The 13133-nt window shown below is 40.5% G+C and overlaps 1 protein-coding gene across 6 annotated transcripts in view; it reads left to right on the top strand.

Annotated features, from left to right (window-relative positions):
* Positions 1-10878, top strand: part of LOC133965564 (trafficking kinesin-binding protein 1-like) — a 35482-nt gene extending 24604 nt beyond the window's left edge. For 3 of the 6 annotated variants that reach the window (XM_062400180.1, XM_062400179.1, XM_062400177.1), the window contains 4 exons: positions 336-664; positions 2865-3332; positions 4927-5029; positions 6866-10878. In XM_062400180.1, coding sequence (XP_062256164.1) covers positions 336-664; positions 2865-3332; positions 4927-5029; positions 6866-7916 — 1951 coding nt within the window. In that variant the 3' untranslated portion in view covers positions 7917-10878. Of the gene's footprint in view, positions 1-335; positions 665-2864; positions 3581-4926; positions 5030-5231 lie in introns of all 6 variants that reach the window. The other 3 variants (XM_062400182.1, XR_009923879.1, XM_062400181.1) reach the window with 3 other exon arrangements.
* The last annotated feature ends 2255 nt before the right edge of the window (positions 10879-13133 follow it).

Genomic DNA, 13133 nt, shown 5'->3' with positions numbered 1-13133 from the left:
CACTGCAACACATTTTAGATTTTTTTTAAATTTGTTTGTTTATTTTTTACAATTTAATTCCTGTTTGTCTCAAGTAACCAACGGGAAGCCACTCACTTCATCAGAACTTTGTTTTGTTTCTGTGTTTGTTGATTACCTTGGCGTTTGTTTCTATGGTTTATGTTAGGATAGACTAGAGTTACTTGAAACCAAGTAAATAAAGTTTCAGATTTCAGCCGTTAGCTCCAGCCTTTTATCGTCTGACAACACAAGTTATTTTACAAAATAAAACAGATACACGTAGTAATTTTAAAACTTGTTGCTGAAACTTAATTCAAATATGCCTCCTACTTCAGGTTGGAGGACTCGAACAGGCGCCCCCCTGGCACCCCAGGGACCCCAGGCAGCAGGGACCTGGAGGCGGCCCTGCGGCGTCTGTCGCTCCGCCGTGACAACTACTTCTCAGAAAAACGTTACTTAGAAGACGAAAGGGAGAGAAAGCTGGCCTACCTGTCCAAAGAGGATGAAAAAGGAGGTGGGGAGGGTAGCGGAGGCCCAGGGACCCCGACTGAAAGCCTGCTGTCCATGTGCTCGCATCCCTCCATTGGAAGTGCCTGGTCGGGATACTCATTCACGGCAAGATCCTACCTGCCGGATAAGTTGCAGATTGTAAAACCGCTAGAAGGTGATGATTATTCCTCCCAGAGTCACAGAACCCGTAGTGAAAAAGTGAATCCTAATGACAGTGATCAGAAAGCATTGCACAACAAACAGAATCAAACCCAGAGTATGGCAAACAATTCTAATTGTGTTCTTCCGCCTCCTCCTCAAAGTTATACCCAGATCTATCCACCACAAACTCACAACCAAAGTCGGGCCATTCAGAAGCAGCAACAGAATCAATATGTGATTTTTCAGAAAGGCCGTCAGACCAATATCCTTCTGAGTGCCGCTCAGGATCGTGCAACACTGCGTAAGAGCTCCAGTTTGTTGGAGCTGAGCAGCATGTCGAGATCCCAGTCTCCCCTCAGGGCCCCACTGGCGTTAGTTACAGGCCTGCTGGAGGCGTTAGAGCAACAGGGAGGCAGTCTGAATCTCCAGCACTCGTTTTACTTCAGACATACACAACCACGCTGCTGGTTTGAATTATAGACTGAGAGACAGCCTGCTCTGTGCTGCTGGTTTGACACGTATAGTTTGTTAAAAAGTTGTATTTTACTAGTTGCTGTTTAACTTAACTTAACTTAATACCTTTAATAAAAGTAGATTTAAGTGCTTTAATCTCACATTTTACAAATTCAGCCGGTATGAAAGAACATACTGTAGAGGGTTGTACATGTCATAAAATGAATGTACGTTGAGTTAACAGGGTTTCCTGGTGTTAAGGTGAGCACTTTTCACTAAATTTGCAGTATGTGATATTTCAAATGGCACTTAATGTTTATTATCCATAGTTATTTATTTTCATAATTTGGGGTTTTTTGGCTTTGTTAAACTTTTTAGTTAACTAGCTGTCAGATGAAGATATTTTCCTTAATTGAAATAATGCAATATTCGGCCTTTAAAGTCTTTTTTTAAATCATGTCCACTTGAGAATTGGAGAAAAAGTTGTTTGTCCTGTTTTGTTGCACCACCTAGTGTTCAAACTTTGAAAAACGTCTAAACACTGTTGTATGTGACTTCAGTCGAGACAAAACATTTATTTAAGTTTAAAGTATAAAAACGCAGGTATTATGAAACTAATCGTTATGGCTGCTGTGAGACGACTCTGACTATCCCTTAAAAATAAACATCAAAGAATTACAAAATAAACTTTAGTACTGTTAGTGTACAGTATAAACACCATTCCACACACTTCATCATACCTGACTCTGTTGTATATACTGTCCTTTCATACTTCTTTTAGTCACCTTCTCCGGTTCTTCATTTTGTGTTTGTCTTTTTCTTTGCACTTTCATGTCATCTTCTGCTCAACCTGTCGGTTTTCTTTGGTTTCTTGAATAAAACCATACTAATTGTCTCATCTTCCCTTTTCTCCTTTCTTTTGTGTTGCTGTACTCACATCTCTGGAAGAATCTGTGTGCATGACATGAGGAAACAACAACCACTGAAACCAGTTTACTCAATGCAAAGATACTTCATACACTTCAGTATTTACACTGTAGAATGACGTCATTACCACAGTGTGCGCATGTGTGTGTGTGAGCATGTGTCTACTATCAGCTTGTCCGTGTATGTTTCTGTTTTTATACAGTAAACAGCTGAATTTTATGTTTACTGTAAACCTAGCAATGACTTTTACTGAAAAGTCTATATGACAGAATTCAGTGGAGTGATCTTCTATGTTCAGAATATGACCCGGTTATAAGATGAGAAGTTTAATGCAGTTACCTGAGACATGGTCTAGGGAAACTGATGGGAATCAGGTTGGAAACATTATCAAGTTCACTGAAGCAGTGTATGACAGTAGTCTCCCTTCCACTGTATGTATATCATTCTCTTAGTCTTTAACAACTTAAAGGAGAATAGCAATGTTGTTCACAGCTACGTATTTATTCATAAATTAAGATGCAATATGTTATAGTTGTTCTTTAAGCAGAGAAACATTGAAATATTTTAGTCTCACATCTAAAGGTAAATTTATTCATCTTACCCAAACACTGCTGACTTGAAAGACATGATGTTTAAATTCTGCTAATATCTACTTTCTACGTCATCTGTGGTATTTATTGACAAAATGGTATAAAAGTTTTTAAAAGGTGAAAAAAGCAGACTAAGTTACAGCTCAGGTGCAACCATGTGAATTTGATTTGCTTGACTTTGGGTTGAGAGCAGTATAACATATAATTATATAACTTCCCAATTCCCTCTCTATTTTGTTCCAGGCTCCGCTACACTCCATGCATGGCAGCAGCTGGCTCAACCCCACATGGGCGCTCTGCTGGACGATCGGCCTGGTGTGGTCACGAAGGGCTTCCGCACTTTAGCACACGAGCAGGGACATGAAGACAGGTGGGAGCTGGACCAACCAGAGGAGGACGAGCTCCTGTGTGACTCCTTTCTTGGCATGTCAGAAGAAAGGGACGCTCATTTGGATCTGCCGTGCTTTACCTCTACTCCCTCCAGCTACCGCAACAAAAATAGCAACTTCGCTGACAATAGCCAATTAGAGACATTGCATCCAGAAATGTGTGGGGCGAAAGAAGCGGGACCCGTTGGAGCCATGCCCCTTTCCTTATCCAGCCTCTCCCCTTCCCCCTCTCCTTTCCCCTCTTCTTCTGAGATGATGAACGGGCACGTGGTCCAGAAGGAGCTCCAGGCCTCACAGCCTCCCACAATGGATCGCATGCCCGGTGAGGGATCCTTTTAGCCGGGGTCACAGCACTGCACCCACCCAATTACCCTGAAGCATGGGGATAAAGGGGAGGGGGGGGGGGAAAAAGAGGGTGGAAGGGTGAGGGAAGACATTCATTGGACATTTCACTTTCCCAATGTGACATCCCCTCCTGCACGATTGCGCTCATGTGTACACCCACGAACACCCACCCGTCCAACCCGGCAGACTGTGTGTGTGTGCAGCCATCGAACCCATCAAAACTGAGTACTTGTTTTTTATTTCTTTATTTTACTTCAACTCACATCCTCCTTTTCCCTTCATACTTTCTCTCTCTGCCACACGTTGCTTTATTTCAACAAATCACACTCATTTTTGAGAATCAACCGAATCTTGCCAATTCCTGAAGATTCTCTTAAAATACCTCCTCTCTCAGTGGTGGCCTGCTGCAAACATTCTTTTTTAAGGTTCTGGAATAATTTGTTGAAATCACTAACAGGAGACGGGACAAAGATTTATAATTTCATTTAAAACTCACACTAAAACACCAGTGGACACAGGTGCACGTATGCAGATATGGCTGAGCTCCAATGTTTGCTCGTGTTTGTGCATGTGGCTGTGTCAGGTGCTAAAAGTGCAGCTGTCCAAGTCACATGAGCACTTGACGTCCACAGCGGGTTAATGCTAGACTAGACCTAGTGGCTTTGACGTGGGGTCACCTTCATGCTCACACTGTACTGTGGTCGTCTAAACCACAACAGACCCAAAAGAAATGTTTGACCGATACAACATCCTTCCACCAAGTTTCATGGTAATTCATCAAGTAAGTTTTCAGTAATATTGCCAACAGACAAACAAATAAGTCCAGATTAAAACATAACCTCCCAGGTGTAGGTAAATATAAAGTCCACACATCAGCAACATCAACATTTTCAGAAACACCCATGTCACATGTCAATAATATATCCAGCAGAAACCTACATGTGTAGTTGACTTCACATTGAAAAAAAGTTCTGTTTATTTATTGATTTAACTGCTTAAAACAAACCAAGCAGCAAAGAAAGAACGAGAGTGAGAAAGATAATAAAAGAACAAAACCATTAACACATTGTTGATGACACAAAAAGGAGATGTTGTACATAACTTAACACTTAGTTCCAAGGCATTGACAAATGACCATAAGACCATATAAACCAGTTAGACGACAAGATGACAGATTTCCTGAAAAAGTCCCTCTCTGTGTTAAATAGTCAATCTAATTTGTATTTGTATCTATTCTGCCAAATAGCTGAAGTGAATCTTCTGCAAAATTTCCTTCATGCTGAGAATTTGATGAATGTATCTTTCACTTCAAATCTTCAGGTAACTTCTCTTTAATTGAATCAGCAGATGTTTTTGGAGCGCAACTAACTCAGAGGTTCACGCTGTGCACACTTCAACACCGCTTCCTTATAAGTAATTAAGCTGCTGGTGCTTTTTTTCTTGGGGCTGATGTTGTGGCTGAATATTGTTCCTGCTCCTTGTTGCGTGCACAGTGTTGTTTGGTCTCCTTCCAATCTGAAAACTAACAGCCTTTCCTTGTGCTCTCCTTTCCACCTTCCCCCCGCTTGCAGTTAATTTCCCAGGGAAGTGTATGTCCACCACTAGCTCCACCTACACCTTCACCACCTGCAGGATTCTCCATCCGTCGGATCAGCTGACCTCAGTGTCCCCGAGGTAAACAAACATCTTATTGCTGTTGTACTCTCTTTATACTGTGTTGATCCTGGTGTGTACAACTGATGTTTGAAGGTGTAGTGAACTGCGTTGACCACAAGATGGCAGCAAGCTATTTTTCACACAACCAACCCTTTTTTTTTATGCCCCAGCAACTGGCTCATAAGCTTTAATGTCCCCACTGTCTGATTGGCCCTGGCAGGTCATGTGATGAGGAAGACGAAGTGGAGTTGTATCACATGGTTGTCATGGCCGGAGTAGAGCAGACCCATTGAGTGCACACATTGATGTGCTCCTTGGTGAGGAAATGCATGGGAGTGCATTAGTAAAGATAGTGGGTGTGTATAAAACAACGTTCTGACACGCAGGATAGTCACAGACGTGTGGACCTACACATCTAATATTAACCATCACTGATCAAATTGTCAGGGTTTGAGTGTGGACGTTCTTTCTTGACCTTTGCAAACTGCATCTGTTGCAAACAAAGCAAAAAGATCCGCCTCCACCTTTCAAGCATATTTAATGGTCTTCATTCAGCAAACGAGCTGGATCAGGTGTCGTCACATGACTTTAATGTGGGGATTTGCTCAGGTTATAACATTTGGTAAAGCAGAGTGCTGAGGGGATTAAAGTTTTAAACTGTAAAATGTTTTAAACAATTGAAAAACACAAATTAAAACATTGTGCTGCATTTATTAGGAATAGGCTTTGTACAACAGAACCACACTCACAACCCCCAACACTGACAGACTTCCAGCATCTCAGCCCTGGGTCAACTCATTAGGTGGACTATTTCAGAGATTCAGCACCACGTTGAGAAAATGATTGAAGTGAATGTCATTCTTTTTAACAGCAGTGGGAAAACACAACATCCATATAAGTGTGAGATTATATTGTGTGAACATTGGTCCAAAGCCAGTCAGGGCATCAATGGAGACGAACAAAAGGCAGGAGAGAGATCATGAGGGTTATTCACAAACTTTTAAACCAGTCTGAAGGACAAGGTGAAGGTCATGTGATGACACCTGAGCTGCACTGACTGGATGAAAACCATTGGATGCAGTGGAAAGCTCTGAAAGTTGGAAATGGATCTTTGGGATTTCTTTCTTTTATGCCTATAGCTATGTCAAGAGTGTGTTAAAGCAATTTTTTTTGTCCTTAAAATACTACTACTACTACTTCTACTACTACTACTAATAATAATAATTATTTGTGTCGCACCTTTAAAACACAGATGCAAAGTTCTGTGCAAGATAAAATGTCAATGTCAATATAAACACTAAATCAGTTTCAAATTTTTTTGAAAATGAAAGAGTCCGTATTCACTATATTCATTATGGGTAATGTACACCGGTCAGTTGTTTTTCAGTCCTGTGAGTGAGAATACACAGGTCATAAGACTGATATGATATAAATTAGTAGAGAAAAACAGAGCCTAACAGTATGGACTCAGATCTAACAGAATTAGTCACCACATATGGCTGCAGAGGGCGCTGTTGCTCAGTAAAAGTTACACAGTGTTGCTTTAACTTGTCTAATGTGGTTCTCCGTAACAGATAACTCAGTGTGGTCTTTGGCTGCACTAAATAATTAAATAAGGACTAAACTAATTTCTAACTTCACACAGAAAAATTTGATAGTGGTAATGTGAGTGTTAGTTGTAAATTGTTCCTCGTATGTTTTCATGACTGTTGTTGAAAGCAGTAACACTTAATAATTCATGTGCATCTGTGTCTGTCCCTGCTCCCATGTTTTTTTCATTTTCTTTGCACCCAATTCCACTCTTTCACATTTCCTCTTCATCCCTCTTCATCGTCTTCACTCCTCCATCTTCAGCCCAGCTATATCTTGTTACAGCAGCACTCGTGGCAGCACCCCTACTTCCTCCTCTTCTCCTATACCCTTCTCTGCCCCATCTACGCCCTCCTACACCCCCTGCTGCACCCCACGGCGCCTCTCCCTGGCTCTCTCCTTGGCTGAGTCCTCCACCAACCTCAGGGACTCCACCAAGACCACCAGCACCTCTCTTGGCCTGGTGAACCTCCTGCTTGAGCATGGGATCTCTGCATCGGTGTATAACCCCCTGAGCTGGGACCGAGGATTGGTGTCCAGTGGAGCTTCGACACCCAGTGGAAGAACCCCGGTGCAGCGGTGCTCGGATGCACCAGGGGAGGCTGATGTCAGACAGGTGGGGAAACGCCCAGAGACCCTTCTCCTCCAGCCCTCCACCCCACCCAACTCCCCTCGCTCCAAATCTGCTGCCTCCACCACCACTTGCCCGGTTTTTCGGTTCAGTACTTCCACTGATGACCATCCATTCTATGAGACCTTCCTCGCCTCTAAACCAGCTCGTAACATTCTGAGGGAAGTTCTGGCGGAGATGGAGAGGGAGCGAGGGGGCCAGGCAGATGACGACAGCCAAACAGAGATACTGAACCTATGCCTTGTGGACAAACTGAAAAGTTTCCGCACCCTCACAGCTGCAGCCTCATCTGGAAATCCTCTTATAGCTCCCTTTGGTTCCTCTGGCATGCAGAACAGTGCTCTGGGTGGGGGGCTCCCAGGACTGAATGCAGGACTGAGGAGGAATCGTAGCTATCCTGTCATGGTGGGGGCTAGTATGGCTATGAAGGACCCAGGAGGTCCCCCCAACACAGAGATACTTATACCACACACAATGCAAACCCCAAGTACACAACACACACAAGACATAGGCAAAATACAAGAAACGGGCAAAAAACGAAGAAATCACACTCTGGCCTCAAAGCCCATAAACATACCACAGACACTACATGCACTGGAGACAGTCACACCACAGACAATAATACAGAGACACAGCAGGCCGACAAGCAATGACCAACACAGTGATGATGAAACTGTGACATAAATAGGCAATGTTCATTGTAATTACACATATTACTACACACAAACTCACACGTTCATTACATGACTACACACACACAACTGAACCAAATATCATCCATCACTACACAGAGATCCTTCAGCCATGGAGCAAGCAAGATGATGAACCACAGATCCCTCACACGCTCAACTAAACAACAAGTCGTCATTGCTAAGCAGATAACATTACAACTAATTGAATCGAGCCATAGACTGTATCTAAAGATGTACGACAAGACCACTCTCCAAAAGTGAAGCCAAAGTGTCTGGATCGCCACCTGGTTGCTGGTTTCTGGCTGTCTCCTCCATGTTAGTGGGTGGGACATGAACCATGAACTTAAAAGTCAAAGTCTGTGATTTTAGGTAGTTCTTATCACATTGATGCTTGATAAAGTGTTCATTCTGGTACATTTTGTTTTAATTATTTCATGCCATAAAAATGTAGTAATATATCATGATCAAATTTGTCTCTCACTACTGTGGCCCCATCGCTACTGCGCAGTGTCCGCCTCCAAATGTGGATGGCTAAATGGCAGTGTTTGTATTTGTGATATTTTATCTTCATTTCTGGATAGTGGGAGGAAGTCGAGATGTATCGTCCATCTTTATTTACGGTCTGTTATCAACATAAGCAGTGAAATGGTGGTGAATGAACCAGTAGTGGCTGAAACTGTTGCACTGTGTTATACTCATAATGTCAGGATAATGATGATGCAGTCTGTTGCCTTCCGACGGTCTTTGTACTTGTATATTGTTAAAGCAATATACTGTCATATACATATATATATATATATATATATATATATATATATATATATATATATATATATATATATATATATAGTATCACATTAAAGGCCCAATCTGATGAAAATACAAAAAGCTCTTTTCCCTCCTTAATGAGTCCTCTTTTGGAATAAAGGCAGCAACATGAATTTAAAATATACTGTAATGACCAGATATAAGATTGTTTATTCCATGACTACACAATTGCACATCATATCATGTGTAGTATGTAAGCCCAATTTGTCTCTGTAACACACAAAAAGTACAAACAACAATCGTGATGTTTTTTTGACTTTTGGGTTTCTCCGTTTTTTTAATCTGGCCTTTATAAAAACGCCATTAGTCTAAGAATCAAGCTGAGAGACTTGTCTCAATGTCAACCAAAGATAAGTCCGAAAATCTCCTAAAAATATTTTGTCATCTTATATTCGTGCCACTATGGTATTTTTAAACCATTTTTGTGTCTCCATTGTATTGCAATGAAGTTAAATGAACATTTTAAAATCACATACAGTTGCATTACAGATTCATTTCTACCAGCAACTCATTTTTTTCTCTCTGAAAATGTGATATGTAATTTGGAAAAACAAAACTTGATTGGGGCTTTAATGTGACTGAATGTTCTTATGTGCCTAAAAAGAGCTAACATACTTATTCTCATAAAAGAACGTGTCTGCATCCGTTTTTATTTGATCAATTTTAATATTTGTCTCTTGTTAGATGATGTGCTGTTAAGGAAGTGAATGAGGATACTCGTGCTTATTAATTTAAGGCGTCTAAACTTGCAGAGGGAGCTGCACACTTTTCATTTATGTTTGATTACATCATTTTCTTGAAAACATGAAAACATGTAGCACACAACCGGCATTACAGATCAGGTCCTGCTCTCCAGATACTTTGATAAAACTTAACTTTTTTGTTTCTCATTTTGGGGCACCACCTGTCTTTGTATACCTATCTAGTCTGTGTAAGTTTGAGGAGGATGTGACAGCAGGACATGGGCACAAACATGCCAATAGAGCAAAATGCTGATGGGATCTGAAAGATCAGGAAGTAAACTCTGCTGCAGTCCGAACTGTAATGCCGAAGTTACCCCAAAAACTTTATGTCATTGCTGGTGTATGCAATCATGCATTCATTTTGTCAACCTCAAACGTAAAGTGTATGGGTGAAATGTTAAGCACTACAAGGCATCAGCGGACGTGTGTTTTTCTGAATGTAACTGTAAGAAGAGTGACTTGAAGCATAGTTTTAAGAAGCAGAGATTTTATCAAGTGTTGTTTCTGAGGGGAAATGTTTGGTCCAGTTCCTGTGTCCAGCCTCAGGATCATCCATCAGACATTTTCTAAACTTTTTTATAATCTTGTTTGGAAGGAGATAAAAAGAACACTGGGACTGGGCCACTGGCTGCTTGTCTGGCTGAATTAAAGGACGAATGGCTGGTGCTCACGCTGGCAGTGATCTGTTCAAATCCTAAATGATAAAGGGATTCAACTTGCAATGCGAGATTAGCGCAAATAAAAAATATATTTATTAAAAACTTGAATTGTTAGAGACAAAACATATTATTGAATATCTATTGTTTATGTTACATCTTTTTTGATCTATATTTTCAACTGTCTCTGTCACATTTTGACTAATTTTTGATTGGAACATTTTTTGTTAGTTAAATGATAAACATTCAGTTAAATTTGTCTTCATAACAGCTAAATATTTGGTAGAAAAAGACATCAGACAACAATTTACAGTATTTAACAATGATATAGTGCTAAAACAGACAAGTGTGTGTGCTTTTTGTGTGTGACACTTGAATCATCTGAATGTAAGTTATTTCAAACTGTAATCCTGCTGGTCTTTGTCTACAGTATATTGATTGTTCTTTATTAGTTTGTATTATCAGCAGAGAGGGAATCTATGCTTACATTGTAAATGTATGCAACACATTTAGCCATGCTAACTATTGTTTTTACGTAACTGTAGCGAAATTGAGGATTTTATTTTGAATAAAGGGGGAAAGATACTTTCTGTTCAGGGACTGAAGTGTTCTATTCTAAAGAATAAGAAAATAAATGCATAAACACAGATGGTTTTTCAGGGACTGAATAGTTCTATTCTACAGAACAAATGTACTGTCAACAAGAAAATAAATATATAAAAACTGACCTGTTTGCCTCATTCCGCACAGAATAATGATTTCACTCTCCAAGTTTAATTCAGCTTTGACATGATGTGAAAGTTTGACTGATGTTGTAGGTCTGGTTCATGGATATTGATCATATGTTCCTTGGTTTTCCTGTCACCCATCTCATCTTTTTACACCCTCATGTACACTAACGTAAATAAGTCTAACTCATGGTAACTTACCAGGTGTCATTTTGGGTCACAACGAATCACTGGAATGACGGCTGACTGCGACAGAGAGGAGAACAGATTGGCAGCAACGACGTGAGTGGCTGATTGAGATCATAGCAAAATCTGACTGGATTGTGGTAACGCCCAACAGCCAGTAGATTGGAAAAGGCAGGGAGAGAGAGACAATTGTGAATGAATGGAACATAGAGAAAGTGTGAGTGAACCCTTTGGAACGAGTTACATTTATTTGTCTTGAAATTTGGTCAGAGCTTCATCTAGGCTAAATCATAATTATGACTTTATTCTGCAATCTGTGTTGTCATTCATATCTGAGACTACTACTTTACACATATAAACAACAAGTTCATGACTCACAGGAAGTGTCTGCTGATGGGAGCCCTGCCTTGCACAGGTGAGATCTCAGCAGATTTACGAACACTAATATTTGAATTCATTAAGCAGAAGAGATCAGCAAAGTAATTTAACAGAGCGCTTATATTCATGACAAACTGTTTTTACTGACCACACTAAACACTAAAACCTCTCATTAGACAGTTAGACCTGAAGGAGCCTCTTGAGTGAGTGATGACACATCTATAAGAAATAGAAGCAAACCCTGTAGCCTATATGAACATATAAAATATACAGAATGACTTTAACCTAGATCAAATCTTTGGGAGTGGGCCAATCAGAGGTCAAACCTGAACCCAGGAGAGATAATTTGTGTTGTTCATAGCAGATTTCTTACAGAGAGAACTGATGCCTAACGTCTGGTACCTTTTATTTACAGAAATCACTTATTTCATCTTAATTTCCTTATACAAGTCCTAGTATTTACTTTAATTCTTTGTGTAGTTGTGGTTGAGGTAAAATCTCCATTCATGAATAGGCTTCAATATACTGATTAATAGTTCAATAAGACTACACTCCAAATTCTACCCATTCCAGTTACAGCTTTACTTCACAGGGGGGCAGTGTGTCTCAATGAACAAGACTGACAGCTGGTGTAAACACAGACTTCAGCCAACTCCATAAGCCAGGAAAAGACAGCAAAGACACCAGCCTCGCAAGATTAAGAAATGTAAACCCCTACATGCTGGCCTCAGAGTGAAGCCATGCAGAACTTTTTTTTCTGCTCTAACTTGACACAACAAGTTGTATTAGTGTCTGTTATCAATGATTCTTAATGGTGAAAAAGTAAATATGTTATATTATATTGTTACATACACAATTTTGCTGTTTAATTTTGGAAAGTGGCTTGCAATATGTTTTTTGGTGTGTGTTACTACTTTGGTAAAACAGATGGAGAGAGAGAGATAGAGAGAATGTAGGCTATAACATTATGTACTGACATTAAGATATTTATCATTATTATCTCCTATCTTCTGAGTAACAAACCAAGCTCCGAAACTAGAAGTTGTGAAAGTAGAGAGAAAGAGAAAGAGAGAGGTCATGGAGGTGACAATGAAGAGAGGGGACAGATGGATACGCAGAGCTGGATGGTTGTGAAATGTTTTTTCAATGCTTACTTGGACTAACAGGTGTGTGTGTGTGTGTGTTCCCTGAGGGAAATGAGAACAATTTTGTAGAGAGAGTCAGCCAGGAAAGAAAAGTAAAGAGATGGAAGAACAATGAAATGGTGGAGGACAGAGAGGAAACTTCATTCCCTGGCATGTCACAGTTAGATTAATGTCGGTCAATCCTTCAGATCTCGTCTCATCTGTGGATGGAGATAATCAGATTGGACAAAAAGATCAGATGAGAGGACATCATGGGGGGAACATTAAGAAAACAAATCTTAGAAAGAAGTTTAATCGTCTCCTTGAAGTAAGATACTCAGAACATTTAACATCAGCTCAGAAGGAAGGTCCACGTCAGAGCCGTGACCAGTTAGGACGTTATCAGGAGGTGAAGAACGAGCAGCCGCACGGCAATAACCCTTGAAACGGTGACCAAAAGCGGGGCTGAGTAATCAACCGGAACACTGCAAGACGCTTGAATGAATATCCATCTCTCTGATATCTATAGGCTACTGCTTATCCTTTTCGTGAGTCACGGGAAGAGC

The sequence above is a fragment of the Platichthys flesus genome, chromosome 11 (assembly GCF_949316205.1).
Source record: "Platichthys flesus chromosome 11, fPlaFle2.1, whole genome shotgun sequence".
Lineage (NCBI taxonomy): Eukaryota > Metazoa > Chordata > Actinopteri > Pleuronectiformes > Pleuronectidae > Platichthys > Platichthys flesus.
The sequence above is the reverse complement of the archived record's forward strand: the minus strand, read 5'-3'. Positions and strand labels throughout refer to the sequence as shown.